General features: G+C 34.6%; 1 protein-coding gene across 1 annotated transcript; it reads right to left on the bottom strand.

The window, feature by feature from the left end:
- Positions 1-27570, bottom strand: INTS13 (integrator complex subunit 13). The gene is given in 18 exon segments (XM_044914910.1): positions 1-283; positions 1036-1171; positions 5807-5946; positions 7481-7711; positions 8053-8141; positions 8143-8208; positions 8455-8625; positions 9708-9886; positions 11198-11287; positions 11488-11577; positions 14318-14402; positions 15925-16053; positions 18048-18138; positions 19311-19391; positions 19763-19965; positions 23853-23927; positions 25896-26131; positions 27542-27570. Coding segments are annotated over 17 exon segments (2121 nt in total). The 5' UTR covers positions 26121-26131; positions 27542-27570; the 3' UTR covers positions 1-243.

The raw sequence follows: 27570 nt of genomic DNA, 5'->3' as shown, positions 1-27570 counted from the left end.
AACATCCTTTTACCATAAAATAAATTTGTGTGATTTGGGAGGACAAATTTCAAATGTATATTTTTGATATATGTGCCAATTTTACAATTAATACAAAAAAGATAAAGTTAGTTGAAATATTTTAAAAATGTAAAAACCAGTCCAGGCAACATAACTATACAATCTTGCTGTAAAAGTACTTATATCAAATTCTGCCCAAAATATGTATGCAATATAGTAAATTTTAGTTCCTCAAGTCATTCTTCACTGCCGGCTGGCTTTGCCATTTTCTGTTGTCTCCATTCTGAAAAACAGAAAGAAAAAATGAGTGGTAAAACAAGACATTCAGTAACTACCATATTTTTTCTCCAACTTTCACATGAAATTAAACTCTATATATTCATAGGACAAAAGAACATCAGTCCTTTAGAAAATGACTATAGTTAGGGTCCCTCTGGTTACTCTACCTTCGTTGTTTCACAGAGAGAAAACTGAAGCTCAGAGAAATAAAGTCACTTTCCCAAAGTTTCATTTCAAAAGTCACTTTTTTCATGATACCCACTCAAGCTTAAAACTAAGGAAAAATACCTCTACCATTTAGTCAAAAATTTATTTCCTTTTCCCTTAAAGAAACTCCTTTACCAATACATTTTCAAGAGGATATTAAAAGGATATTAAAATAATCATACCTGAGACTTCTTCAATTAAAATCAACATTCCTAATACTGTATTACTTAATAGAAAAGTATTTTCCCCCATTTTTTATAAGATTCAGTATTGTACATTAAGTGTTCCCTGATTTTTCCCTCTATGATGTTTACTGAGCAATGAAATCCTCTAAGGAGTAAATACTTTCAGGGTTACGATCAATATAATCAAGTCTTTTATAAGTACCAAGAATCAAAGCAGTTAATTTTTTCTCTTTATAAGTAACATGTATCAACTCATTATATTAGTAATAAAAAATTGCTGAACCCAACAAACAAGCAGAATTTATTACTTTAACTTATAATAAAGCAATTAAGAAAACCAATTTCTACAATAAATAATACAGACCCATTTTCCTCTTTAAGATGTTGATATAATTCAGCTCTGTTATTAACAGAGTTCAAACGTCCAGCAAACTCCTGATGTTTTCTAGAATTGGCAGTATTGATTCTATTACTCCACAGGGATAATAAGGACACTGGCCCTGGTGTTACATGTGAAAGAAGAGGAAAAAGGTAGAACAATTCATTACTTCAAATTTTCAAATTTAAAAATTTCACCTTTAATTCCATTGTTCATTTTATATAATTAAAGCAATATCATCTTTCCCTTATTCTAAATGTTTAGGGGTTCCCTAAGACCAGCTACTAGTTTGGTGATTTGCTGGAAGGATTCAAGTAACTAAACATAAAGTTACAGTCTGAGCTAAGAATCACTGCAGCAACAGAGTAAGAATACACAGCCGGATCAGTGTAAGAGCAAAAGATACACTAAGCAAAGGACAGAAGAATCCACTTGCAGGCTTTCCATGCTCTCTCCCTACAGTGAGGGTTCACACCAAGTGCATAGTCCTTCCAGCAGCAAAAATGCAGCCATGTGTGTACAAAATTTCTGCCGGGAAAGCCGGCATTAAGACTCAGAATCCTGGGTTTTTATTAAGAGCTGGACCCAAAAGCATTCTCTACCAAACTACAATTACCAAAAGTCCAGACTCTCAGGTGGAAGGCAAGTGTTCAGTTCAGATGTAAAACAAAATAACTTCATCATTTAGGGAATGTTTTAAAAGCCAAGTTCCCGGATGCCAACCAAGGGCCAAACTTGTAAGCAGGCTTTTATCTTAATGATAACAGTTTCAAGCTTGCTATGTTATCTCTTCCCTGCACAATGTGAAAAAAAGGCAAAGCACTAGCATAGCCAAAACAATTTTGAAAAGTAGAAAAAAGAAGACTCACTACCTGATTTTAAGACTCTGCTTATAGTGATCATGACAGTATTGTATTGGCAAAAGGGCAGACACATGGACCAAAGGAACAGAAAAGAAAACCCAGAAATAGATTCCCACATATAAAATCAACTGATATCTGATAAAGGTACAAAGGCAATTCAGTGAAGAAAAAATAGTCTTTTCAACAGATGCTGCTGGAACAATTGGGACATTACATAAAAAAAAAAAAAAGAACACTGACTCATATCTTACACCATATGGAAAAAATTAAAAAACAAACTCAAAATGGATCATGGCCTAAATGTAAAATCTAAGTATAAAAATATGTAGGAATAAACTTCTCTGACTTTGGGTAATGCAAAGATTTCTTATAGATAACACCAAAAGCATAACCATAAAAAAATTTTTGATATACTGGACTTAATCAAAATTAGAAATTCCAGCTCTGCAAAACTCACTGTTAGGAGAAAGACAAACCAGACTGGGAGAAAATATTTGCAAATCACATATCCAACAAAGCATGGTTTCCAGAAAAAATAAAAGAATTCTCAAAATCCAACAAAAAACTCTCGGACAACCCAATTTAAATATAACAATATCTGAATGAGCCCTTTATTAAAGAAATATATACAGATGGAAATCAAGCAAATGAAAAGAGGCTCACCAACATCAGTCATGAGGGAAATAGAAATGAAAACCACAACGAAATACCACTACATACCTATCAGAGGAGAAAAAAAAGAAATCCAACAAGTGCTCTCGAGGATGCAGAACAACCAGAACTCTCATTAATTGCTGGTGGGAATGCACAATGATACACCCAGTTTGGAAAAATGAGTTGGCAGATACTAATAAAGCTAGTTATATACAATGGGTTAAAAAAAAACACTGACAAACACACAATACAGATGAATCTCAAATGCATTATGCTATATCAAATAAGCCAACCTCAACAGGCAGCATACTTTATGATTTCATTTATATGGCATTCTGAAAAAGGCACAATTATAGGAAGAGCAATATATCAATGGTTATGCGGGACTGGAGGTAAGGAGAGTATAAGATGATTACAAAGGGGCAGTCCCAGAGAATCTTCTGGGTGGTGGAACTGTTTAACTCACAGAATTGCACACCAAAACGAGTTAAAATTACTGCATATACATTTTCCAAAACTAAATTAACAAAAGTCTTTTCTTTTTCTTATTATAAAACTAATACATGTTCATTAGATAAAATTTAGAAAACAACACATAAAGGAAGAAATAAAATCATCCATAATACCCCTGGCTCTAACAACTATAAATATTCTAGTCTTTCTTCAGTGCCAAGAAAATTACATTTTGGTTTTTCTGTTATTGCATCATACAAAGACAGCTAAAGAGATTTTCACCAAATCTAGATGGCCTGTTTGGAATAGCCCAACCTTATATGCAGAGTTTATGTCAGGCACAAAATTTACTTTGGAGAGTCTTGGGAAGTCATTTCCCAAAACAGATGAAACTGAAGTATATAATAAAGGCCCATATAAGTTGTTGATCAGAAGAGACATGTGACTTAGGTTGTAAAATAGAATGGAAGAAAAAACAAATTTCAAGTACCAGTCTTGAAAGGAAAGTTACAAGGGTTAAAGACAGCGATCTGCAATCAAGCTGCTTCTCATACCGGCCACTCTATTTAGTGCTTCCAGTGTGTGAAGCATCAGGGATCTATCTAAAGTGACAAAAAAATAAAGTGACAAGCAGGTGTATGTGTGTATACAAACTTTTTAAAAATAAAATGGAGATCATGGTATATATGGTTTTGTAGCCTGCTTTTTTTTCTTTACCTTATATATTCATTCATTCACTCATTCAACAAGTAATAGTTAAACATCTACTATGGACCAGGAAATTGAGCGGTAGTGATGTAACAGTAAATTTATTTTATTATTTTTTCTTGTTATTTTTTTAAAGATTTTATTTATTTATTTGTCAGAGAGAGAGAGACAGAGGGAGCACAAGCACTGGGAGTGACAGGCAGAGGGAGAAGCAGGCTCCCCGCTGAGCAGGGAGCCAATGAGGGACTTGATCCCAGGACGCTGGGATCATGACCTGAGCTGAAGGCAGACGCTTAACAGACTGAGCCACCCAGGTGTCCTGAACAGTAAATTTTAAAAAGCCCCAGCATTTTGGGCAGCCGGCTGGCTCAGCTGGTAGAGAATGAGACTCTGAGTCTCCAGGCTGTGAGTTCAAGCCCCACATCGGGCATGAAGCCTACTTAAAAAATAAAAAGCCCAATCTTTTAAAATGTTTCAGATTAGTAGCAGAGGCAAGATGTCAATAAGCAATGTCAACACAGGACTCTATGTGTTACCCCAGTGTAATCCTGGGGGGCAATGGAAGCACCTAACTTAATTATGAATGGAGATCAGGTCAGTCCTTCCTGAAAAAAGACTTGCTTAAGTTGAAATCTGAATGATACCCATTAGCAAGAGGGAACAGTAATCATTATCCTTGGGCTATATAAATTCCAACCTATGGACACACAGTTATTTAGTTATTTTCTTACTAATAGGGTTTTGGTTGCTTGTAACTCTACCACTAATAAATCATTTTTAGAGTTCTATTTTCCAAGCAACATCAAAGCATTGTTTAGATTAAACCTAAATTTCTCATCCTAATCAATTGGCCTATTTTGGCCTGTGAGAAATAGAATAATGTATTAGATATTTATTTATTTTCCAGGCACTCTGGCAAATGCCTGAAAGGCAAATATGACAAGATCACCCTTATCTCTGACTTCAAAGAAATTAGTGAATGGAGAATATTTACATGTATCACATTATATATACGCTACAGGAAAAGTATATAAAAAACAAACAAGGCTTCTCCCTAGGATGAGCTGCAAAAATCATAATATGGCCAGCCCCCAGGTCTTATTGCCTTAGGGAGGCATAGTGACAAGAAAACAGACAGTCCTTTGTTACACCATTTGCCATTTATCCTAAAAGGACTAAATCTAATTTATCTTCAAGACAACTAAAGCCTACAATTTCAGGAGCTCCCAAACCCAATTCATATTTCTGATACCCAGAATTCCTTCAAGAAGAAATTAAGCATTTCAGTCTATAAATAAGAGATAAAATGAAATTAAAACATTTTGGTTTTTTTTTTTTTTTTTTTTTACAATGAAAAGGTATTACTTATAATACCTTTACTGAAACTCATCCACACCACATTGTAGATGGGTAATATTAGATCTTTCCCTAAGTTAAGTAGGAGTTTAAGGAAAAGAGTTTGTGTTCAATAAACCTAGCATACCTAGTATAAAGTCAGACACATAAATGAATTCCAATTTACATAATTAAAATTTCTTAAAACATAGACTTTATAATAAAAATGCTTATTTCCAAAGGCTTCATTAATGAAGGTATGACACTTTTTTTTTATTATGTTATGTTAATCACCATACATCATTAGTTTCTGATGTACTGTTCCATGATTCATTGTTTGCGTATAACACCCAGTGCTCCATTCAGTATGTGCCCTCCTTAATACCCATCACCAGGCTAACCCATCCCCCCACCCTCTCCCCTCTAGAACCCTCAGTTTGTTTCTCAGAGTCCATGGTCTCTCATGGTTCGTCTCCCCCTCCGATTTTCCCCCCTTCATTTTTCCCTTCCTTCTATCTTCTTTCTTTTTTTTTTAACATATTGACACTACTTTTCCTTTAATGCCAACAAATATATTTTCTGCCTGTATTTTCCAAGGCTATAAAGAGAATCTCCCAAACAACATCTAAGAATAGTTAGTAGCTCTTCCTCACATATGCAACAATATTAAATGACACTGCAGAAAACAAACTAAATTGGAAAACTTTTTACAAACACAGTTACCACCACAGTTCTTACCCTACCTTTTGATTTTTCTACTGGTGGAGTTTCATCCATCTCAACAAGGGGCTTTTTGTTTGGAGGTTCTGGGGAATCAGGTGAATCTTTTATAATCTCAGCTTCAGCCAACTCTTCTTTTCCACGTTCTAAGATTCCTTTTAATCTTTTAAAGGGACAAACAATAAAATTTAAAGTTTAAATTTTTAAAAATCTAACTGGTTCAATAATTAAACTAGACTCTACAAATTGGTTTTAATAAAAGATAGCTGCTCTCACAGAGGAAACCTAGAAACTAATCAAAAGATAAACCTCAACCTAAAATCAGGTAAGAGAACTTAATGAATTAAACACAAGTTTCTCTTTTCCTTCATCATAATAATATGAGTAATTCAGTAATATAGTTCGCTGTAAAGTAAGAAAAAATGGGAGGAAAATTTAAGAAGTTAAATTTAAAATGTCAGAAATGTGATCTTCGGAAGAAATGTCACAATTTTAATTTTTACAAATATGGACAAAATACTTCAAATTACAAATAAGATTAAGAAATCTACTATCATTTGTGTCCTGGTTTATATGCTGTGGAAATGTATTTACATTCCACAAATTAAGAACTAAACTCCAAGCTCATTTTGAGTTTCAACAGAGAACAGAAACACCTCAAAATATATAAAGATCAGTGGTGTCTGAATGAGAATACCTTTTCCCCCCATTCTTTTTTTTTTTTTTTAAAGATTTTATTTATTTATTTGACAGAGAAAGACACAACGAGAGAGCGAACACAAGCAGGGGGGAGTGGGAGAGGGAGAAGCAGGCTCCCCGCCGAGCAGGGAGCCCGATGCGGGACTCGATCCCGGGACTCCAGGATCATGACCTGAGCCGAAGGCAGTCGCTTAACCAACTGAGCCACCCAGGCGCCCTACCCCCCATTCTTAAAATGAGCTAATTCTGCTTCAGAAGTTCAGTAGCCCAAAGAAAGAAATGAACTTCTATGGTCAAAGAGAATAAAATGTTCTACTTATTTTTGGATGAAATGATATGATTTCTAAATTATTTTCAAAATACTCCCATCTTCCACATTTTGCTATAATCAATAACTTACATGCCTATCTCTACCACAACACTGTCCCTTCTCCCAGGGCAAGAATCTTACACCAAATGCTTGACACATCCAAGGCATTCAGTATTTACTGAACAAAGAAATAAAACCATGTCTTTGATATTCATAACAGATAAAGCAAAGACTGATACCAAACATGGTATATTATGACTTTCAGAAGTTCATTAGGAAAAAATTAAACACTACCTTTGCCCCAACAGTAAAAAAAAAATTACAACTCTTTTTTTTTGAGAGCGCGCGCACATTTGAGAGCGCACGCGCACAGGGGTAGCATGGTAATGGCGGAGGGAGAGGGAGAGAATCTTAAGCAGGCTCCCTGCCCTGCGAGGGCCCAACTCGGGGCTCCATCTCACAACCCTGAGATCGTGACCTGAGCAAAAACCAAGTCAGATGCTTAACCAGCTGAGCCACCCAGGTGTCCCTACAACTCTTAACCCCAACAAGACATCTTAGATTTTAAAAATGATAAAATCACAGTTATAAAATGAAATAAACACATATTAAATGAACGTATGAATGTGCTTTATGCAGCACATGATATGCCAAAAGACACCACGGTACTATATTATCAACAGGTCACCTCTCTGAATCTTGCCAAGATTTCTCCTGTTCATAATCTTTCACTGCTTTCTCTGATTTGTCCTCTTTGTCCTCCCTCTTTCTTCCTCGTTTCTTTCGTTCTTCTTCTTCTGGGGGTTTGCTCCTACACGCCATCAGACATTCCAAAACTCTCTGATGTTTCTCCGAGTTGTTGATATGAGCTCTAACAAGGGTTTCTAATTCATTCCACATGATACGGTATTGTTCATCTCTGAAGTAAAGATTTAAAATAAGGTTCTTAGAAATACTCTTTAAATAATAACTGAAGTGTCACTTGCTACTGGTAAAATAAAGTAAAAAGGAATCATTAAACATGGACTTTTTCTTCCGAGACACTTCATGGTGTAATCTTAAGTTATAATATCCAATTCTGCCATTCTGTATTTTATATCGTCTCAATCATATCTATGTGTATATACGTGTGTGTATATACGTATATACACACACATATATATATACCTCCAACCATATAATTTACATATGAAATAAGTTAGCTTAAAAAACAGTATTATCAAGTGATGTGATATATAGAGAAAGTAAGAAAAAAACTACCTCTTAGGGCCTTTTCCTCTTGTACCAACTGTGGAAATAGGCAGAGGATCATTTTTCCTTTCCATATCAACTAAGTTGTATATTGTTTTTTTGACAGTTTAACACATCTTCTTCTGTCAAAGATTCTTTCACAATAACACTGGCTAATGGAACTACCTGTTAGAATTTTTTTAAGAAATAAAAAGAAAATCTGTCTTGAAAATCAAGTTATCAAAGCATCTAGGGAGAACATCAATTGATTTTAAACATCACCATGGTGACCTATAATCATCATTTCAATTTTCTATTAGTAATTCTTTATCTGTAGCAAACTCATGTATTTGATTCTTTGCTCAAGGAATGGTATCTGCAAAGAACATGTAACTAATCTAGAAGAAAGGTTGAAAACTATTTAATACTTACCGCTTGCATGTTAAAAATGGTGGTTTGTGAAATAATCATAGGCCAGTAACGGGTGTGTTTTTCTAACTGATCTTTTGCTCGTTCCAAGGGGATCTCAAGACTTCCATCGATTTTGTATCTGGGGTCTAGAAAAGGAGTTAATCTGTTTTCCCTCATAAATTCACCAAAATCCTAATGATAACCAAATAAAATAAAATTAGAAACTATTTTCTAATGTTTCAGTATGGATTACATGTAATAGTCTGTTTCCCTGATGTCTTCTGGCCTGTGATATGCAACTAAGTATTTTCTCTAACAGTCCCCTTACTAATTTTTTCCCTTCTTTTTGAACATGAAGCCTATCAGCCTTTGTTACAGTGGAGATGAAGAAAGCCTCAAACATAAATGCATTCATGGTTCTTTCTACTTTTTAAAAACCAAGGAACACTCATTTTTCTTCACTTCTATAATTTAACTCTTTTATATCATACACAGATAAAAGAAGGGATTAATCATATTAGAATACCAATGCTTACCTTGACATAACATCAAAATGTTAACAACGGTTATCTTTAAATGATGAATAACAGGTAATTTATAGTCTTTGTTTTTGATTTAAAAAAAGGTATCTGTAGTCCCTAAATTTTCTACAACAAATATTAGTTTTCTCCTTATTAAAAAAAGACAAATAATAAAGGAAAACCTAATCAAAAATAATTACCTGCAGTATGTAACATTTTCGTGATTTACAAAGTACAGTCCTATACAGTAATCACATTTAATTTTCACAACTGCCTCAAAGTAAACAACCATGAAGTACTGAATGTAAAAGAGGGGAGGGGGACTGAAAAATTAAAATCAGAACAGAATTTCTACCCAAAATAGACACAACTTCCTCGCATATGCCTTTAAATAACAAAAATTTAGTATTATTTCAAAATAGCAGCAACCAAATATTGAAATGTTTTTATTTGCCATTAAGTTACCAGAAAATAAACTTCCACCTGAAATACTAGTTCAAACCAATTTCCATTCTTTCCTACAATTCCAGGTGTCATTGCTATCCATACACTGAATACATAAGGAAGACTATAGAGTGATAAGTAGCTCTTCTAAGTATTATAGAAAAGTCACCTAATCAAAATAGGAATATATCATCAACTTCTCCAAACCCCATTTTGTCACAGATCTTAGCAATGTAATAGGCATTCAATAACTACTTGCTGAATGGTGACAGAGTCAAAACATAAAATTTATAAATATTAGAATCTTACTGTGATCCGGTAGTCTGTAACTCTGCCTCCACATCCTTCACTAATTGAAGGTGGATCTTCTAGAATGGATCGAGAACTGCTAAGGACATGCAAAAAAATCTCTCCTCCATGGCTACTAAGCATATGACTAATGACTTTGGAACCTGACTTTCGTGGTTGTTCCAATAAAACAGAACGACCTGTCAAAAGCAAGATTATTCTATCAGTGATGAAGTTCAATTTAAATTCTTATTTTTTCCCTTAAAATTTATGTCTAGATTTTTCATTTCATTAAACCTCATATTTTAAGTAGCATTGGCTAACTCAGTATATCTGCATTTCAAGTCCTAGAAGTCTGAATTCTAGCCTTAGCTTTCTCTTGGTCACTCCAAGCGTACACAGTTATACAGTTTTCCAAAATAAGTACAGTGGTCTCTGGTATATATAATGTTTGGTTACATTCCTCATACATTACAAGTACATAAAATTTTTCTCCTGGACATCAAGAAGAAAAGTGAGACAACTGTTGGGTAACTCTCCAATTATCAAAGCTACACAATATTGGGGTAGAAAGCAAAGTCTCCATTCACTTCCACAATACCTCCTATATATCAGCATGGTTATCATAACTACTTTCTATTTCACATGACTGAAGGCTATTTAATCTGGACTTTATACAGTCTGATTATCAAATTTTGTTTAATTTTGACCCATCACATCAGTGGTTGCAAACCTAGTTGATCACAAGAATAACTGGAGAAGCAATTAAGAATTTAAATCTAGTAAATGAACTCTAATAATTTTTTTTTAATTTTCACACAAGGAAACCATGGATTTGAAGTCCTATGTGTTAAGAATCATATGGTATAATGTTGAAAATATAATATTTATTTATGATTAAGGTAAACTGTGCAAAAAAGAAGTCCATATATACTTCACAATTTAAAATTCAAGACTAAAATAGTCTGTATTATTTTACCAAAAAAATCAACTTAGACTCTAACAACCAAATTTTTAAATTAAAAATACTTAAATATATTAAATAACACTTTTTTTTAAAAAATAACACTTTTTTTAGATACAACAATCCGAAAGGCATAAAATCATCTTATTTTTAAACATCAGTAAAACTGCTAAAAGAGGGGCGCCTGGGTGGCTCAGTTGGTTAAGCGTCTGCCTTCGGCTCAGGTCATGATCCCAGGGTCCTGGGATCGAGTCCCGCATCGGGCTCCCGGCTCAGCGGGGAGCCTGCTTCTCTCTCTGACCCTCTCCCCTCTCTTGCTGTTTCTCTCTCGCTTGCTCTCTAAAAAATAAATAAAATCTTTAAAAAAAAAAAAAAAAACTGCTAAAAGAGTACTTACGATTACATAACTTTAGAAGAGTTTTGGGAGATAAAATATGTTTAGACTATCTTACAGAAAAGAGCTTTTTACAGTTCAGATTTGCAAATTTCTTAGTAATAATTTCACTTGTAATATTCTCAGACAAAACAACTAAATGTTGAAAATTACCATTTAGAAGAAAATTAGTAAGGCAGGAGGAAGGTCTACTATTTACGTCTACAGGTGAAATTCGGTAAGCGCCAGTGCAATAGTGTAATTCTGAAATGGAAGAAAACACTGATTTGAAAGAATATAAAGGAATATTTCCACAATTAAAAGAGAAAAAAAAATGTTCACTGAGCCCCTAAAACAATGAAAAACAAAAATTCAAAAAGAAACTAATGATCCCTATATATAAATATATACTTTAAGAACCTTTCATTTATTCTTTTCTCTTTCAATTTCTTTAAAATACCTACCAATGTTATTTGTCCTGGGTGTGCACCACTTTAATGTTATCGTTTCTTTAAATGAACCTTCTCTACTGCTGCCACCTATGTGGGTATCACCTTTAAGAATAAGCCAGAAAAACATTACGAAATAGGTCACAAGCTTCAAACTGTTAACCCAAGACTTCCAAAACATTACTAAATAGGTCACAAGCTTCAAACTGTTAACCCAAGACTTCCAAAACTCTAGAAAATACCTCTGGGAGAACATCATTTTTATACAGTCTCCTAGAAAAATACCAAATGGAATTTGGATATTAGCTCTGATTAAAATAAATATTCAATTATCTCCAAATTTCTCATTAATTAATCTTATCATTTCAGTCACTGCACTGAAAGTCAATAGCAAAAAATTTAAAAATCTACATCTGCTCCCCTCTGACACCATTAAATGATAAGACAACATGGTTAAATACTGAAAGATGGCTTCAGGAATCTAAAACACACAACTGATCTTACTGAATCCTAATGAATTTATGAGAAGAAACATAAAATGAGGGGTCTAGAAAGTAAAAATATAAAAGGATGTAACAGTGAGCATGTTTTGCCTTAATGAAGTCTACAGTAAAATGGAGTGAACAGATGTTAATAAGATAATAATGAACAAACACAAACTATAAAGTTGACAAAGCTTTGAAGAAGATGTATATAGTATCATGAGCATCTATATAAAGAGATCTGACCTAATCTAAGACATTAGGGGAAGGTTTCTTTGAGAAGTGAAAACTAGTTTCAGTCTAAAAGGATAAGTAGAAATTAACAAAGAAATGAAGGAAATTGAAGGAAATGAAGAGTATTTGAGCAAGAAAGAAGAACAGCAGATACCAAGATACTGTGATAGGAAGGAGAATGAAGAGTTTCAGGTCTGCATGGTTGAAATAGAGAAGTACGTTGTGAGAAGAGAATGGAAAGGAGGACGGACCAGGCAATGCAGGGCCTGGTAAGACATTTAAACAGTTGGGTCTTTACCCTAAGGATAACAGAAAAGCAATAAAAGATTGTAAGCTGAGGAGAACAGGGTCAGGATTAGCATTCTGAAAGCTATTCTAGCTAGCAGGTCAAGAGTAAACAGACCATTTAGGGGGTTACTTGGGATACTAGGTAAGAAAATAATAGGCTGGTAGTAGAGATGCAGTTATATGAATGTATTTTAGAGATACTTAGTAGATAAAATCAAGAAAATGTGATGATGGACTAGACATGAACAATGTCAGATGTCTCAACAATGACTGAGGTTTCTGCCTTAAACAGCTGAGCAGACAGTAGGGTCATTCACTGAGAGAGGGAACATTAGAAGACCAAGGGGCACCTGGCTGGCTCAGTAGGTTAAGCATCTGCCTGCGGTTCAGATCATGATCTCAGGTCCTGGGATTGAGCTCAGCAGGGAGTCTGCTTCTCCCTCTCCCTCAGGGCTTCCCCCCCCCACTCATGCTGTCTCTCTCGCTCACTCTCTCTTAAGTAAATAAATAAATTTTAAGAAAGAAAGAAAAAAAAAAAAGACCACAATGACCACTTCAAGGGGCAGAGCTCCTTAGTTGTTTGGGGAATGTTGAGTTTTAGGTGCCTGAGAGACATCTAATAGATAAAATTAGGCAGTAGAATCTGTAGATCTGGAGCTCAGGTAAGGTATGTGGGCTAAAGTGTAAGCTTAGTCATCAAAATCCAGCTCTAATGTCATCTCTGGAAAGCTTGCCTAACTCATGGAGGCATAATCACATGCAATCGCTGTGTTCCCACAGCACCCTGTTCCTACTGCCACTCTAGCATTTTTACACATGGTGCCCATGAGTCACATATACAACAGGTCAGTCAATAACTATCTCAGAGAATTATTTTGTGTTACAAAGAACACTCTTAACACTTTTTGTTTTAAAAATATATATTTCAAAAGCTGATAATACCTCACAGATTTTTAATAATTTCTACATACTATATTTTTAAAAACAAGTTCTTTACATTCCTTTGTTAAATATTAATATATCCATTTATCTTAATAGTTTTTCTCGTGTTAGAAATCTGTATTAGGTTAATTTCAAGATTTCTTATACATGTAACAAATGTTATGACTAGTTGAAATAGTATTAACTTCAGAAAAGATGCATACAACATGATCAAAGTCAACCATTTAATTCTCTGATAGCATCGACTTACATAGAAAACATTCTAAAGGATTTAACCAAATGTCAAAACTTAAAGGCAATGTCACTGAATTTTAGGAATGGATGGAATATTACAGTTCATCTAATCAGCATCTTTATTTCAGTGAAGTGTGCAAACTCAAGACTAGAAACATGGGTCTTGTCAGCTGGTGGCAAAGATTTAGCTAAAACTTTTATCTATTATCTCCAGAGTCTTCTCCTCCAAACCATGCTGATACAGTTACAGAAATTATGATTTTGGTGATGAGACCTACTGACTCAAATAATTTTTAGAGGCAAGAAAACGAATTTAAATTTCAAAACAACTGGTTTTTATGCAGGCAAGCTGGGAGTCTATCACTTTTTCAAGTCAGTTCTTGTTTTTTTGCTTTCCCAAAGTAGTTTGCTTGCAAAAGAGAAACTATGACATGACCATCATGGCGATCTTTCTCAGTATTTGTTCCAGTAGCCTAGTTTTCCCAGAGGAAAATTCTACAGAACGTTAGTTCTGTGGTCATTAATAGATAATACTGTGGAACAAGTTTGGAAAGAAATGAACTACTGTCCATCAGGTTTGTTTACTGACAAACTTCTCAAAGTTGTTAATATGCTTTCATATATTAGATCTTACAAAATATTAGTTTCCAACATCTCTTACTTACCACTTTTCAGGAAATCCACATGTGCATCTTTGTGATGAAGCAGCTCCACATCGTAATTGGCAGATGTATTAGCATGTTGTTCTTCCTTAAAGCAAAATTTAAAATAACTTGGTTTTATTTTCAAAATAATTAAGTTATTAATTATTCGTTTTGCTTTTGCTTAAAGTGAGGTAAAATATACCCAACAATAATTAGCTATAATGGGACAGTTTGCTCAGTAACTAATCTATTTAAAGATGCAATCGTTTTCCAAGGCAATATGAACTCTATTTAAAAACTACTAGCTATATGTAAATAATAAAGTATTTAATGATTTTTCTTACATTACATCAGAATTAACATAAATGACTCTTCCAGAACTTTAGATTTTTTACTCCAAATGCAGTCTTGCCAAAACATTTTATACATATTATGTAATTGAAATAGTTTATACAAATTAAAAGTGAAATAGTTGTTTAAAGGAGGAAATAGCATCTTTAAATACCTATAGGAAATTAGCAAACACCAGTTATATAAAATAGAAAATACAGACTAATAAACAAGTTTAGTAACTTGTTTTCACTAATAATTAAATAAGAACTTCGATAGTATCTATTTACAAGAAAAAAACAAAGACTGAAGAGTCACACCAGTCGCACAGAAATATGGTCAAATTTAAAAAGCAAGGTATCTGTCACCCTCAGAGTATTTTTCTTCTAATTCATGAAATTACATATATTAAAATATATTATGCTAATTTACTTGATAATTGCTTCTGCATCCAAACCATTCTATTAGATAAGGCTACAATTTCTATTAAAGAGCCAGCCATTGGCATAAGGAGGAAATTAATAATGAACAGATCATATTTCTCATGAAATTTAGTGTTCATCATGTGGTGGCAAAACAATGAAACTGGATTTAAAGCCAATTTGAATTTTTAGATATGGTGACTACTTCATATTTGCAAACATAACCAATAAAATTAAATTCAACTCCACTCAGTAAAAATTAACATGAAGCTTATTATGGGCCAGGCATTGTGCTGGTCCTAGGCAACTAAATGATAAAATAATGGAAATGAACAGATACCAACAGATTCCTAAGGAAATCCATTAGTAAAATCATATGACTTATATCTTCGGTTTTTCAGCTAGAATATAATAAACTTTTTAAAACTATGAGCTAGTTTTACCTATCAGACCTATTTGTTACAAACACCTTCATACTAGATGAGAAAGAACAAAAATATAGGAAATAAAAAATCCACTAGGATGCAAAGTAAAATCTACTAACATAATTGTCAGGAAAAGAATCACAGAAAAAGTAATCATTTAAGATATAGATTATATTTTGATGAAAATAATGAGAACACAGGAAAAAACAAAAAAGCTGATATACAGTGCTTTTACTAAAAAGAAAAATACAGAATTTTGTTCTGTGATCCTTTCTTGTTGCTTTTCACTATGTACTGACCTGGTCAAAGACACTGAATGTGGGCTAGCAAAACAGAAAATATGATATGGGGAAAAAAAGTTAAGGTTCAATTAAAATAAATAATACATGTCAAACAAATATTTAAAAAGCAAAGCAGAGCTTTCAAAATAGCAAGAAAAAGAGCTGCCTACCTTCATTGGAATATTTGTAATAGTAGTTGAAGCCAAGTCAAAATGTTGCTGTACTAAAATATTTAATTTGGTAGCAAGATGCCGTCCTGCACGAACACTATGAACTTCACTGGTTAAAACAGGAGATAACTACAAAAAAGTATAAAAAAACCCCATAAAACATTAACATAGTGTGACCTAGTGCCAAAATGTTTATAGATTGAAATAAAATGTTTTTACTTTTTAGAATTTAGAAAAAATAAAAAAGCCCATAAATTAACTATGATCGTTATTTTAGCAAAAAATTTTCATACACTCATTCACTCAACAGATACATTTTAAGAACTTACTATATTATGTGCCAGAAACTATGTGAGCTATTAGAAGATACAGCAATAAATAGGCAAAGTCTTTGTCCTCTTGAAACTCAAGAGTGGAATAGTCTTTAAATATTTAATTTATAATTTTTCTCCTATTTATCTATATGCAAAATGGATCTGAAATGGCCCAGAGAAATACTGTAGAAAAATTATTAATTTTGTGAAGAGGAAAAACTCCTGTAGATAAAACTACTTATAATAAGAATGTGGAAATTGCCACAAACATCATATTGCGTCACCAATAAATGTGATTAGGCAGCCAAAAGTTACTTACAACAAGATAACATAAACCTTCACTCAGTCCAGGGTATAATATTTGGTTTAAATAAATTTTTAGTTATCACAAAATAAAGCCAACATGCAGCCACATTATCAAAAGAGGCAGAAAAAAGTTAACCAAAAAAAGGGCTTACACTGGAAACCACTTAAAAACAATGACAGAGCTAATGACCTAAAAACACCACTTAACTATAAAACACTCAGACTAAGGTAATACTTCACATGTTTATATGAACTAAGGCTAAATGAAAAAACCAGAACGTAAGAACATACACATTTAATATAATTATATAAATACATACATCTATATTTTTAAACACATCACTAATGAAGAATATTGTTATGCAAATCCATTTAAAAGTCAACAGACTCATCTTTTCCTTTAAAACTATTCGAATTTATTTATTTATTTATTTTTTATTTTTTTAAAGATTTTATTTATTTATATGACAGAGAGAGAGAGTACAAGCAGGGGGAGCGGCAGGCAGAGGGAGAGGGAGAAGCAAGCTTCCCGCGGAGCAGGGAGCCCGATGCGGGGCTCGATCCCAAGACCCTGGGACCATGACCCGAGCCGAAGGCAGACGCTTATCGACTGAGCCACCAGGTGCCCCTCGAATTTATTTAAAAAGTAAAACCAAGGGCGCCTGGGTGGCTCAGTTGGTTAAGCGACTGCCTTCGGCTCAGGTCATGATCCTGGAGTCCCGGGATCGAGTCCCGCATCAGGCTCCCTGCTCAGCGGGGAGTCTGCTTCTCCCTCCGACGCTCCCCCCTCTCATGTACTCGCTCTCTCTCATTCTCTCTCTCTCAAATAAATAAATAAAATCTTTAAAAAATAAATAAATAAATAAATAAAAAGTAAAACCAAGATTAGAAATTAGTTTTAGGCTTTTATCCTCTGGGTAGGTAAAATTAATTTGTTATTGGAGTCTAAATTTTTGTTAAAAAGTGTATTGTCTTTCTAATGATGAAAAAAAGATTTTTATACAATAAAAAGTCATTAAAGCAACTGAAATCCATTACAGTAATTGAAAATTTTTTTTTTTTTTTTAAGATTTTTATTTATTTATTCATGAGAAACAGAGAGAGAGGCAGAGGGAGAAGCAGGCTCCCAAGGAGCAGAGAGCCCGATGCGGGACTCGATCCCAGGACTCTGGGATCATGACCTGAGCCGAAGGCAGACGCTCAACCATCTGAGCCACCCAGGCGCCCCAGTAATTGAAATTTTAGGAACAATACAGACTATGTATGGTTTTGCAACACATTTAATTAAACTTCAACAGGCAAGCAAAACAGAAAACATTTTAACATCTACAATTATAACATAAAGAATCAACCTAGGTGTTTTGCCAGAGAGATTGCTTTGAAAACTCTAAATATCTTCTTGGCAGAAAATGTTGGCAATGTGATCATTTTTATGCTAACCCTTCTTAGCGCATGTTATTAATAAATAACAGTGATCTTTCCTTCCATTACTTCTGCACTTACCTCCTTTTTAGGACGATCAGATACAAGGCTGTCTTCACCAACTGCGTAAGTATGGATCAAGACCAGCTCACACTTCTGAATCTGCATGAGACTTAAAGAGAAACTTTTTACTTAGAATATAGGAATACATTGTATTTAAAGAATCCAGGTAGGTAAACTATTAAAAGTTTAATATACCAAAACAGTGTATCTCTATAATCAGATATTACTGTTAACACAAAAGCTAAATATTTAGAAAAACTGTATAACTGCTGTACTAGTATGAACATTTAATGAATATATGAATTTAGTTCAAATGCAAAAATGATACTTTTTTGTGTTTGAAAAATAAAATAAAGGAAAATCTTATAATCGGGAATAATTTTCAACAGATATCTGCCACAGAGACAATGAATATATTGTATATTGGTTTCCCTTTTACTAATGATTTTTTATTTTTATTTATTTTTTTTATTCTGAGTGCTTTATTTGTTCCCCAAACTAATCACCTCTGTGGAGATAAACAAAAGATCACCCACATGAGAACTGGAATCATTTCTTACTTAATGATTTTTAAGGACAAAATCAGGTAATAATTGAAAATAATCCTACTCATTAACAATACTAGTACTCCACTTAAAAAAATTAGTAAGAGCTCAATCTAATATAAACTCCACATTGCAACTGTCCTAACCTTGTCTTTAATAGCTTTATTTATTTATTTTTGAGTGGATGGGGGTGGGGGAAGGAGCAGAGGGAGAAAGAGAACCCCGAACCCTAAGCAGGCTCCATGCTCAGAGCCAAGACCAACACAGGGCTTGATCTCACGACCCTGAGATCATGACCCGAGCCAAAATCAAGAATTGGACACTCAACAAACTGAGCCACCCAGGCGCCCCAGCTTTATTCTTTCAAAAAAAATTCATACAATGCAATTGTTATGTTTTGATTTGGTACATATTAAATAATGCTACAAATAATCTGTTCATTTTACAAATTTGTAACACAAAGTATGAGAGCAAGCCATCAAAACAAATGTGTTTTATAAACGTATAGTATTATTTTATCCTTCTGATCACCTTTCCTGTCAAAAAAAAGTAAAATTTTAAAGTGAAAGAGAAAATGGAAAAATTTTCTGATCAAACATACAGTTTTTGGCTACTCTGTAGAGCCATTGGAAAATTCAAGGGAATGCCACCCATTACTATTACAATTATTGGAATAATTATCATGAAATACATGACTATAAAATGGAATATTTATTTCACTTATGATTATACTCACTGATCTGAATTTGCAGCAAGCTTGTTATGCTCATGAATTGTTTCCTGGACACAGTCCTCAAGCATACGCACATGACTATCACTACGGCATAAAGAACAAACTTGAATAAACAGTAAAAAAAACTAAATACACTATTCAGCTGTAGTATCTTTTTATAGGCACTTAAAATTACTTCAGTAAGGACTGTCTTTAGCATGTTCACTCACAATACCAAAGAATCAGCTGAAAAACTAAATGAGAAAAAAGTCAAATTAACCTATATGATGACAATCTAAACAGCTTTCACTGAAATGAGTCTTTATTTTAGAACTGGATAAATACGGCTTCAGTATTAGAAAGGCTACTTGAGATATGCTTAAATGCTAAGATGCTGTCCCTGTTTTTTAAAATAAAAATTGTAATAAGACATTAAAATTCCCTCAGTGAAAGAATTACTGTGATTAACGTCTCACCTTTTTGCATTAGTAATGCAAATTATTCGTCCTCTATTACCAACACGTTCTGCATTTTCCATTAGTAGAGTACGAGCCTCATGTTGGTATTCTGTAATTTTACACAGGGTTTCCACTGCTGCAACGAGACCATGCAAAATGCTGCAGCATTCTGGATCTGCTCGTGGATTAGGAGGCCCAACAGCAGCTAATGCTGCCATTAGCTAAAGTAAAAGAGAAAATAATTATGTTGACAAGAGTATGCACAAGTCAGACAAAGACATCACAAGAAAACTACAGCCAGTATATCTCACAAATATGGACACAAATATCCTCAACGAAATACTAGCAAACCAAATCCAGCAACATATAAGAAGAATTATACACCATGACAAAGTGGGACTTATATCCCAGGAACGCGAAGTTGACTTAACATCTGAAAATCAACGTAAATACCAATAGAATTTTTCAAAAATCACATGATCATCTTCATAAACACAGAAAAAGCATTTCATGAAATCCAAGACCTTTCATGATAAAAACACTTAACAAACTAGATATAGAAGGGAACTTCCTCAAGCAGAAAATGGCACCTATGAAAAATCTACAGATGACAGCATGCTTAATAGTGAAGACTGGACATGTTCCCTCTAAGATCAGGAACAGAAGAAGGATGTCCTCTCTCATCACTTCTATTCCACATTATACTGGAGATCCTAGCCAAGGCAATTAAGAAAAAGAAATAAAAGGAATCCAGATTGGAAAGGAAGAAGTAAAATTCTATGTTGCAGATGACATGATCTTTTTTTTTTTTTAAGTTTCTCGGTGTTTTGTTTTTGTTTTTGTTTTGATATTTTTATTTACTTGAAAGAGAGAGGGAGAGAGAGAGAGTGAGCACAAGTAGGGGGAGCTGCAGAAGCAGGTTCCCTGCAGCAGAGCAGGGAGCCTGATGCAGGGCTGGAGCCCGATGCAGGGCTCGATCCCAGGACTCTGGGATCATGACCTGGACTAAAGGCAGATGCTTAACCAACTGAGCTACCCAGGTGCCCCATGTGATCTTGTATGTAGAAAATCATAAGGAATCCACTAAAAAGCTATTAGAAATGATAAGCAAGTTCAGCAATTTGCAGGATACATAATACAAAATAACAAATTGTACTGCTACACACTTGGAATGAACAAGCCGAAAATGAAAACAATTCCACTTACAATAGCACCAAAAAGAATAAAATCAACAAGAGAAATGCAAATTTTTCAACCTGAGAACTAAAAAACATTGTTGAAAGAAATTAAAGATCTAAATGAATGTGAAACATCCCATGTTCATGGGTTGGAAGACTTAATATTGTTAAAATGGTAACATTACTCAAACTGAACTGTAGATTAAACTTAATCCATGTCGGAATCCCAACTGATTTCTCTGTAGAAACTGACAAGGTGATTCTAAAATTCATATGGAATTGCAAGGGTCAGAGAACAGCCAAAACAATCTTGAAAGAGAACAAACTGGAAGCACTTTGCTTTGTATATGCATAAAGACACTCTGGAATGAGCCATAAAAAACTAATAGTGGTGAGGATAAACAGTGATTTGCTGGTAAATCAGCTCTCCAAAGTCAGGGGTGGGGGGGAATCCCTAATTTGTGTTTGCCAATATCTATGGTTAAATAAAATACTCCCACCATGGCAGATTTCAAGCTTCACTGAACACAAAGTTGATAGGAGTTGAACATATTCATCTCTCCCAAGTTGGTATAAGTGGGGTCTAGCACATCACTAATTGGGTCAGGGGATGAACTAGAAAGTTTTCAAGGTTTACCTTTTACCTCACATACACGTATGTATAAGTGTACATAAGTACATGTGTATGTATATATGTAAACTTAATTTCTAAACATACAGGTATTACCTATTCATAAAAAGTAATCAGAAAAGAAAGAAAAAAAAGACTGTATAGATGACTATACGAAGTCCCTGGTACATAGGAGAAACTCAATAAAAGTTTTTAGGGATGTTGTGGTCCTGCGGAAAGTAGCAGAAAGCAAGCTTAACTTTTGGAGTAAGACAGAGAAGGAATGAAATTCTGGCTATGCCTCTTAATACTGTGTAACCCTGGTCAATGTGTAACCTGAAAGTGAAAATAATCTAACCTGTCCTACATTAGTGCAATACTTTCAAACTATATTTGAGCCTACAAAAACCAGACCCAAACTTCTGAACTCCAACAATTTTTGGTGATAAAATTTAAAATGTATAGAATAGAGTTATGTGCTATAACAGAAAGAGCCCTGGACCCAGGTATATAAGTCAAACAACCTCTGGCTCCTGTGGGCCTCTGTTCCTTCATCTGCACATCGAAGGAGTCGAAGCAAGGATGTTTACAACCCTTCTAGCCCCAAAATTCGTCTTCAATCTACTTCACTTGTTACTCATGACTGTTCACAGTAACTAGGGAAAGGTGTGACATGGATAACCAAAGCTAAACATTAAATGTGTTAACCCAAACAAGATTATACATAACTTACACAAAATGTCAATGATTTTATATAATCTTAAACACAGTGATCTGGTATATAGTTGCCTTCCTAACTAGTTTCCCCTTCTGTTCACAATTTAAAAGCAATCAGCATGATACAGTATGCCTTCACACTGAGAAAGCAGAGGGAAGTAGCAATTCTCTTATCATTAGCATACGTACCATTATCAAATGCCAAATTTTACTGCACTGCAGAGGTGAAGTAAGGAAAACCTATATAAATTTGTACTCATTTTTATTCATACACAACTAGAGAGGCTTCAAGCTTCCTTCACAGTACCTCTTAAAAGACATAAGGCAAAATACATGCCCTTTCAAAAAAGACAATGCAGAGAGAATACACAGAATCCTTAACATTATTTTTTAAAGTAAATAAAGAATAAAGAATACTCTGGAGTAATATTAATGCAAAGCCAAACCAATAAAAGCCTACTGCTCGAGTGAGTTACCTCAAAAGACTAAAAGATTAGATATGTTTACATATTATAACACTAATCACAACATTTTAAGACCAAATACAGTGATAAACACATTTTCTTTTAAAATGTTCCATTTACAACACATCTAGATGAGATTATTTCCACTGAAGGATATCCATTAACAAAAAAATTTTAACATGAAATCATTCAAAAAAATGTATTCAAATATCTCACTAATGCCTGACTCTCATATTCATATTCATTAATAAAGAACCCAGTAAACTGAAGTCTTCCATCCAACTCAGCAACAACAAAGAATATAATCTATCACAAATCTCAATATCCTTAGACAAATAATTTTTAAAAAGCACCAGGCCTAATACAAACTAGAGGAAAAGACTGTGCTCCAAGAAGTTTTTCAAGAAAAAAAACAAGATGCTAAATTTCTCATACATTTATGATAAAAATATTGAAAGTTTTGTAGAGACATGAGGAAATGCAGCAACAAATACACATAAAATTAAGCAAATTAAGCAAAAAAGGAAATGATAAATTGCAGGAAAAAACAAAAAGTCACACAAAAAAGGACAAAATATGTAAGTCAAATCATTATGTTGTACACCTTAAACTTATACAGTGCTGTATGTCAATGATATCTCAATAAAACCTAAAAAAAAAAAGAGAAAGGAAATAACCACATATACTACTTAGCTTAGCAGTGAATAACACTTTATATAGATATCATAATACAAATATGCAATTTTAAATTAACAAAAATTCTGATGTAACAACACTGAGAAAATGAGGGAAGGAAAGAGGGCAGGCATAAGGGCATGGTGGCAGGAAAGATAAAAGTTAAATCTTCATTAACAGTAACGATAAAAAATAAAGCTTAAATTGAGAACTCTATCAATAGCAGCAAAAACTGTTATTTAGAAATATGGAAGTACATACTAGATGAGCTAGAGTTGAAAGTTTGCTTCTATGAAGTGAGAAAACACTGGAGTGAAGATAGCTGTTTTTCCTTTAGCATTAGTTGTTTTAAAACTATGTGCAAATACTATACTGATAAAAAATTTTTTAAATCATTTTTCAAGAAAGTATTACCACATTCAGATAATTTTCAAAAATGGCCACAGCTGAAAACCTAACCATACCTCCTGCAAATTTTGGTCTTCTTGAGTCCAAGAATTTAAAACATGTGCTCCAGAGTCACTCACAATGAAATTCACCTGATAGATTTCAAAGACATAATTAGTATTCACATCCAATTCCACTCAACCACATCATATTTTAAAAATAATATGCAGTCTCTAGCACTGGCTTGCTGATTCATTCATTCAAAGTTACAGAATGCCTAGTATATACCAGGTGCCATCCTTGGCACTGGGGATTTGGGAATACAGCAATGAATAAAAGTTGTATTACTCACAATGTGGGGAAAGTCAGGGGTTTGGGGGTAGTGGTAAGATAGAGGGCAGTACAGAAAGAATACAAACAAATAAATGCACAAGATAATTTCAGTGAGTGATAAATGCTATGAAAACGAAACTGGTTAGCTGCTTTAGGTTGGGTGGTCAGAGAAGGGCTCTCTATAGAACTGGAAGTTGATTGGAATCCAAATGACCAAAAGAAACCAGCCATAAATGGAGCTGGGGATAGAGAATTCCTGGTACAGCAAACAGCAAATGCAAACGCCTCTAAATGTGTACCCTCAAAAAGGTGAAAAGGTCAGAGCAGGCAAAGGGGTGGGAGATAAGCTCAGAGAAATAGGTAGTAGCCTATCACAAAAGGCACTGAAAGTCAAAAGAGTGCATTTGGACTTTATTCTAAAGTAAAATGCAACCAAAAAATATTATTGAGAAAGATGATAATGTTAGGAAGGATATATTAGAAAATATATAAAATGATGATCGCTCCCTTTTGAAGGAGGGTGAGATTATTTCTTTCCCCTGCACTATATGATCTAATCCATGACCTTTTTTCCTACTATCCATGAAATATGAGTTGTGCATCCCTAATAAATCTGATTAAGTAGTCTTCTCTCCTAAGGCTTCTCTGACAGGGACATATTCTACTAGCCACTTTAGTTATATTATCTCATTGAAATCTTACATCATAGAAAGAGGTGTTATGCTTACATGGGAGGAAACTGAGGCTTGGAGAAATTAAGCAGTATGATCAAGGTCACACTCTGGTAGCTAATGATGCCAGAATCTGAACCAAAGCCTGCATCCTAAATTACTACTTATCCTCCCCCTTCATGTTCCTTTACCCTACATCATGCACAATTTACAGATGGACTAAAAACAACTACATTTTAATTTGGATTATATCTGAATGTATTAGATTCTCCATGTTCAGCCTTACTGTTACTGCCCTGCCTGTGCTAGTCTAAGAACTGGCTAGGTCCCAGCCTAGGCTGCTCCAAAAGAAACAAAGCAGATCATCCACTTGTGGCTAACCAAATGACTCCCAAAATAAAACAGCTGAGATGATGAAACCTGAAGATAATTTTCATATTTGGAATCTGTCAATCCTCAATCTCTCTTCTTGGGGAAAAAACAATTTCCACTTAGCATTCTTAAGAGCTTTTCTTTCTAATAAGGCCAAATCCTGCAGCAGTTTAGTGTGTATTCACTAAAACTATAAGCAGCCAGCCTGCTTAGGTTCAAATGCTGGTTCTGCTTCTAACAAGCTGTGTGACTCAGGACAAGTTTCTTCTCTTTACCTCAATTTCTAGATCTCCAACATGGCAAAATAAACAAAGGTGATATTCAGATGATACATACCAACACAATTTGACATTGCTTACACCCAACATCCCTTCTGCTTAGGCCGGCAACAGTTCTCAATGGTTATTCTCAATTCTATTCTGGTTATTATATACTTTGAATATTGTCCCAGTGATTACAGTAGCTACCTTATAGGATTGTTGTGAGAATTTAAAAAGTTAATAAATATGAAGCACTTTAGAAATGACTGGCACGTGTAAATGCTCCATAACTGTTAGCTTTATTATTGTTGGCCTCAATTAAATATACATAGCATGTTAATCCTCAAAAAGAGTTCTACATACCACATTTTTAAAGTAGTAAACAGTTTTAAGTCAAATCTACAGTAAATTCTTATGTAAAAAATATAACAGGCAGTTAAGTCCATCCCCCAAAATCATGATTTTGCTTGTACTTCACACTCACCAGCTTTTTGAAAGGAAATATATCATACATTATTCTACAATATTCCATGGAAGATTCTACTGAACAAGTCCACAATGATTTAGATATGGGTGCCAAAGGGATGATTCCTTGGGTCCTATTCTTCACCAGCATATCAAACTCGACATGCTGTCTGCATGATTCTGCCATGTAAGGGCAGTGATCTACAACAAATACTGTTTTATGAGATTCAGAAAAAATCTTCATTTTGTTTTAACCTGTAAGGGATAAAATATATTAGCCAAATGTCTCATACATGACATTTAATATCCTTAAATTGTTCCTAATTAATGTCTTTTCCTCAAAAAGATTTGGTAGAGAACATGAATAATCAGTATTCAAAGAAATTTATCCAACAAAGGACAAGATTTAATGAGGTCATGACCAGAAAGTAACTATCAATTGAAGGGATAAGCTACACCATATTAAGCTGTCACTCTATCAGTCACAGGCAAAATTACAGTCCATATATATTTTTTGCTTTTTGAATGAACTTAAAATTGTCAGAAAAAAAATGTTTACAAATAATTGTACTTGATTCCCTTACATAATACCAAACATAATAAATGACAAATACTTTTAAAATACACTTCTGATGATTCTTGCTAATTGACATCAATCACATATAAACCCCCAAACTAACCCAAGTCAGCAGTTTGGACTTCCCTCCAAAGTCTCAAGACTTCTGAAAAAGGTTGAGGTGGGCCAGAATTAACAGGAAAAGAGGAGTGACAGCAAAAGGAAAGCCCCAAATATAATAAACATCTCCTAAGACAACTGCATATCGGGTCTTCAAATTAAGATCAGGACCCCAAATTCACACTCTCCCCCTTAGCTTTTTGTAACACCACAGTAATTTATCATGTAGAACAGAAAAACTTAGTTGCTACCATTCACATTGCTGGGGAGGAGAAACTTTTAAACTTTTTCTTATAAAAACTCCCTTGCTTCGCTAGTAAAACCTTATACTGAATAGACAATCCACATTCAAAAAGCACATGGTAAGCAGAGCAAAAGTGTTCATCAACACGAACTGACTTTTTACGATCTATTTTCTTCTGCTTTCAAACGCATTTCCCCTTCATGCAAACTCTTTGAGAAACCTGAACACACTCTTCTGGAGGGTGGGGGTGGAAAGTACAAGGTGAGTGGATAGGGAAGACCTCAGGATCGAGGTTCGCTTACTTTCGTGCCTGGTCCTGCAGTGAAAACGAACAGAGGCTATGGACCACAGCCTCTCTGGAAAAGGCTGCTGGCTGGGTGGGGAGGGTCAGCGCACAGTCAGGAGTGTCTGGTACCAAAGACAGGGGACTATGTTTTCCCCGCTCATCTCCTAGCACACCGGTCCTTCCCAGGCTTCCTAAATGCAGGAGCGCGCGCGCGTGCGCGTGAACACAAACACTCACACACTCGGACAGGCGCGTGCGCAAAGCCCTCTTCCTCAGCCCCGCCAACTGCCCTTCCCCCTCGGTGGGCCAGACGCCCAGCTCTCAGAACGGGGAAAAGGGCGGGGCCAAGGAAAAAATGCCTCCGACCCTCAAGATTTTCTACCCGCTAATTTTCCCAATAACCCATTGGGAAGATTGATCCGGGCGACCTCAGAGCCTCCCCAACAGCGAAGTACCAACCACAGCACCGGGTAAACGAGCCACGGCCC

The sequence above is a fragment of the Neomonachus schauinslandi genome, chromosome 5, assembly GCF_002201575.2.
Source record: "Neomonachus schauinslandi chromosome 5, ASM220157v2, whole genome shotgun sequence".
NCBI classification, from domain to species: Eukaryota; Metazoa; Chordata; class Mammalia; order Carnivora; family Phocidae; genus Neomonachus; species Neomonachus schauinslandi.
The sequence above is the reverse complement of the archived record's forward strand: the minus strand, read 5'-3'. Positions and strand labels throughout refer to the sequence as shown.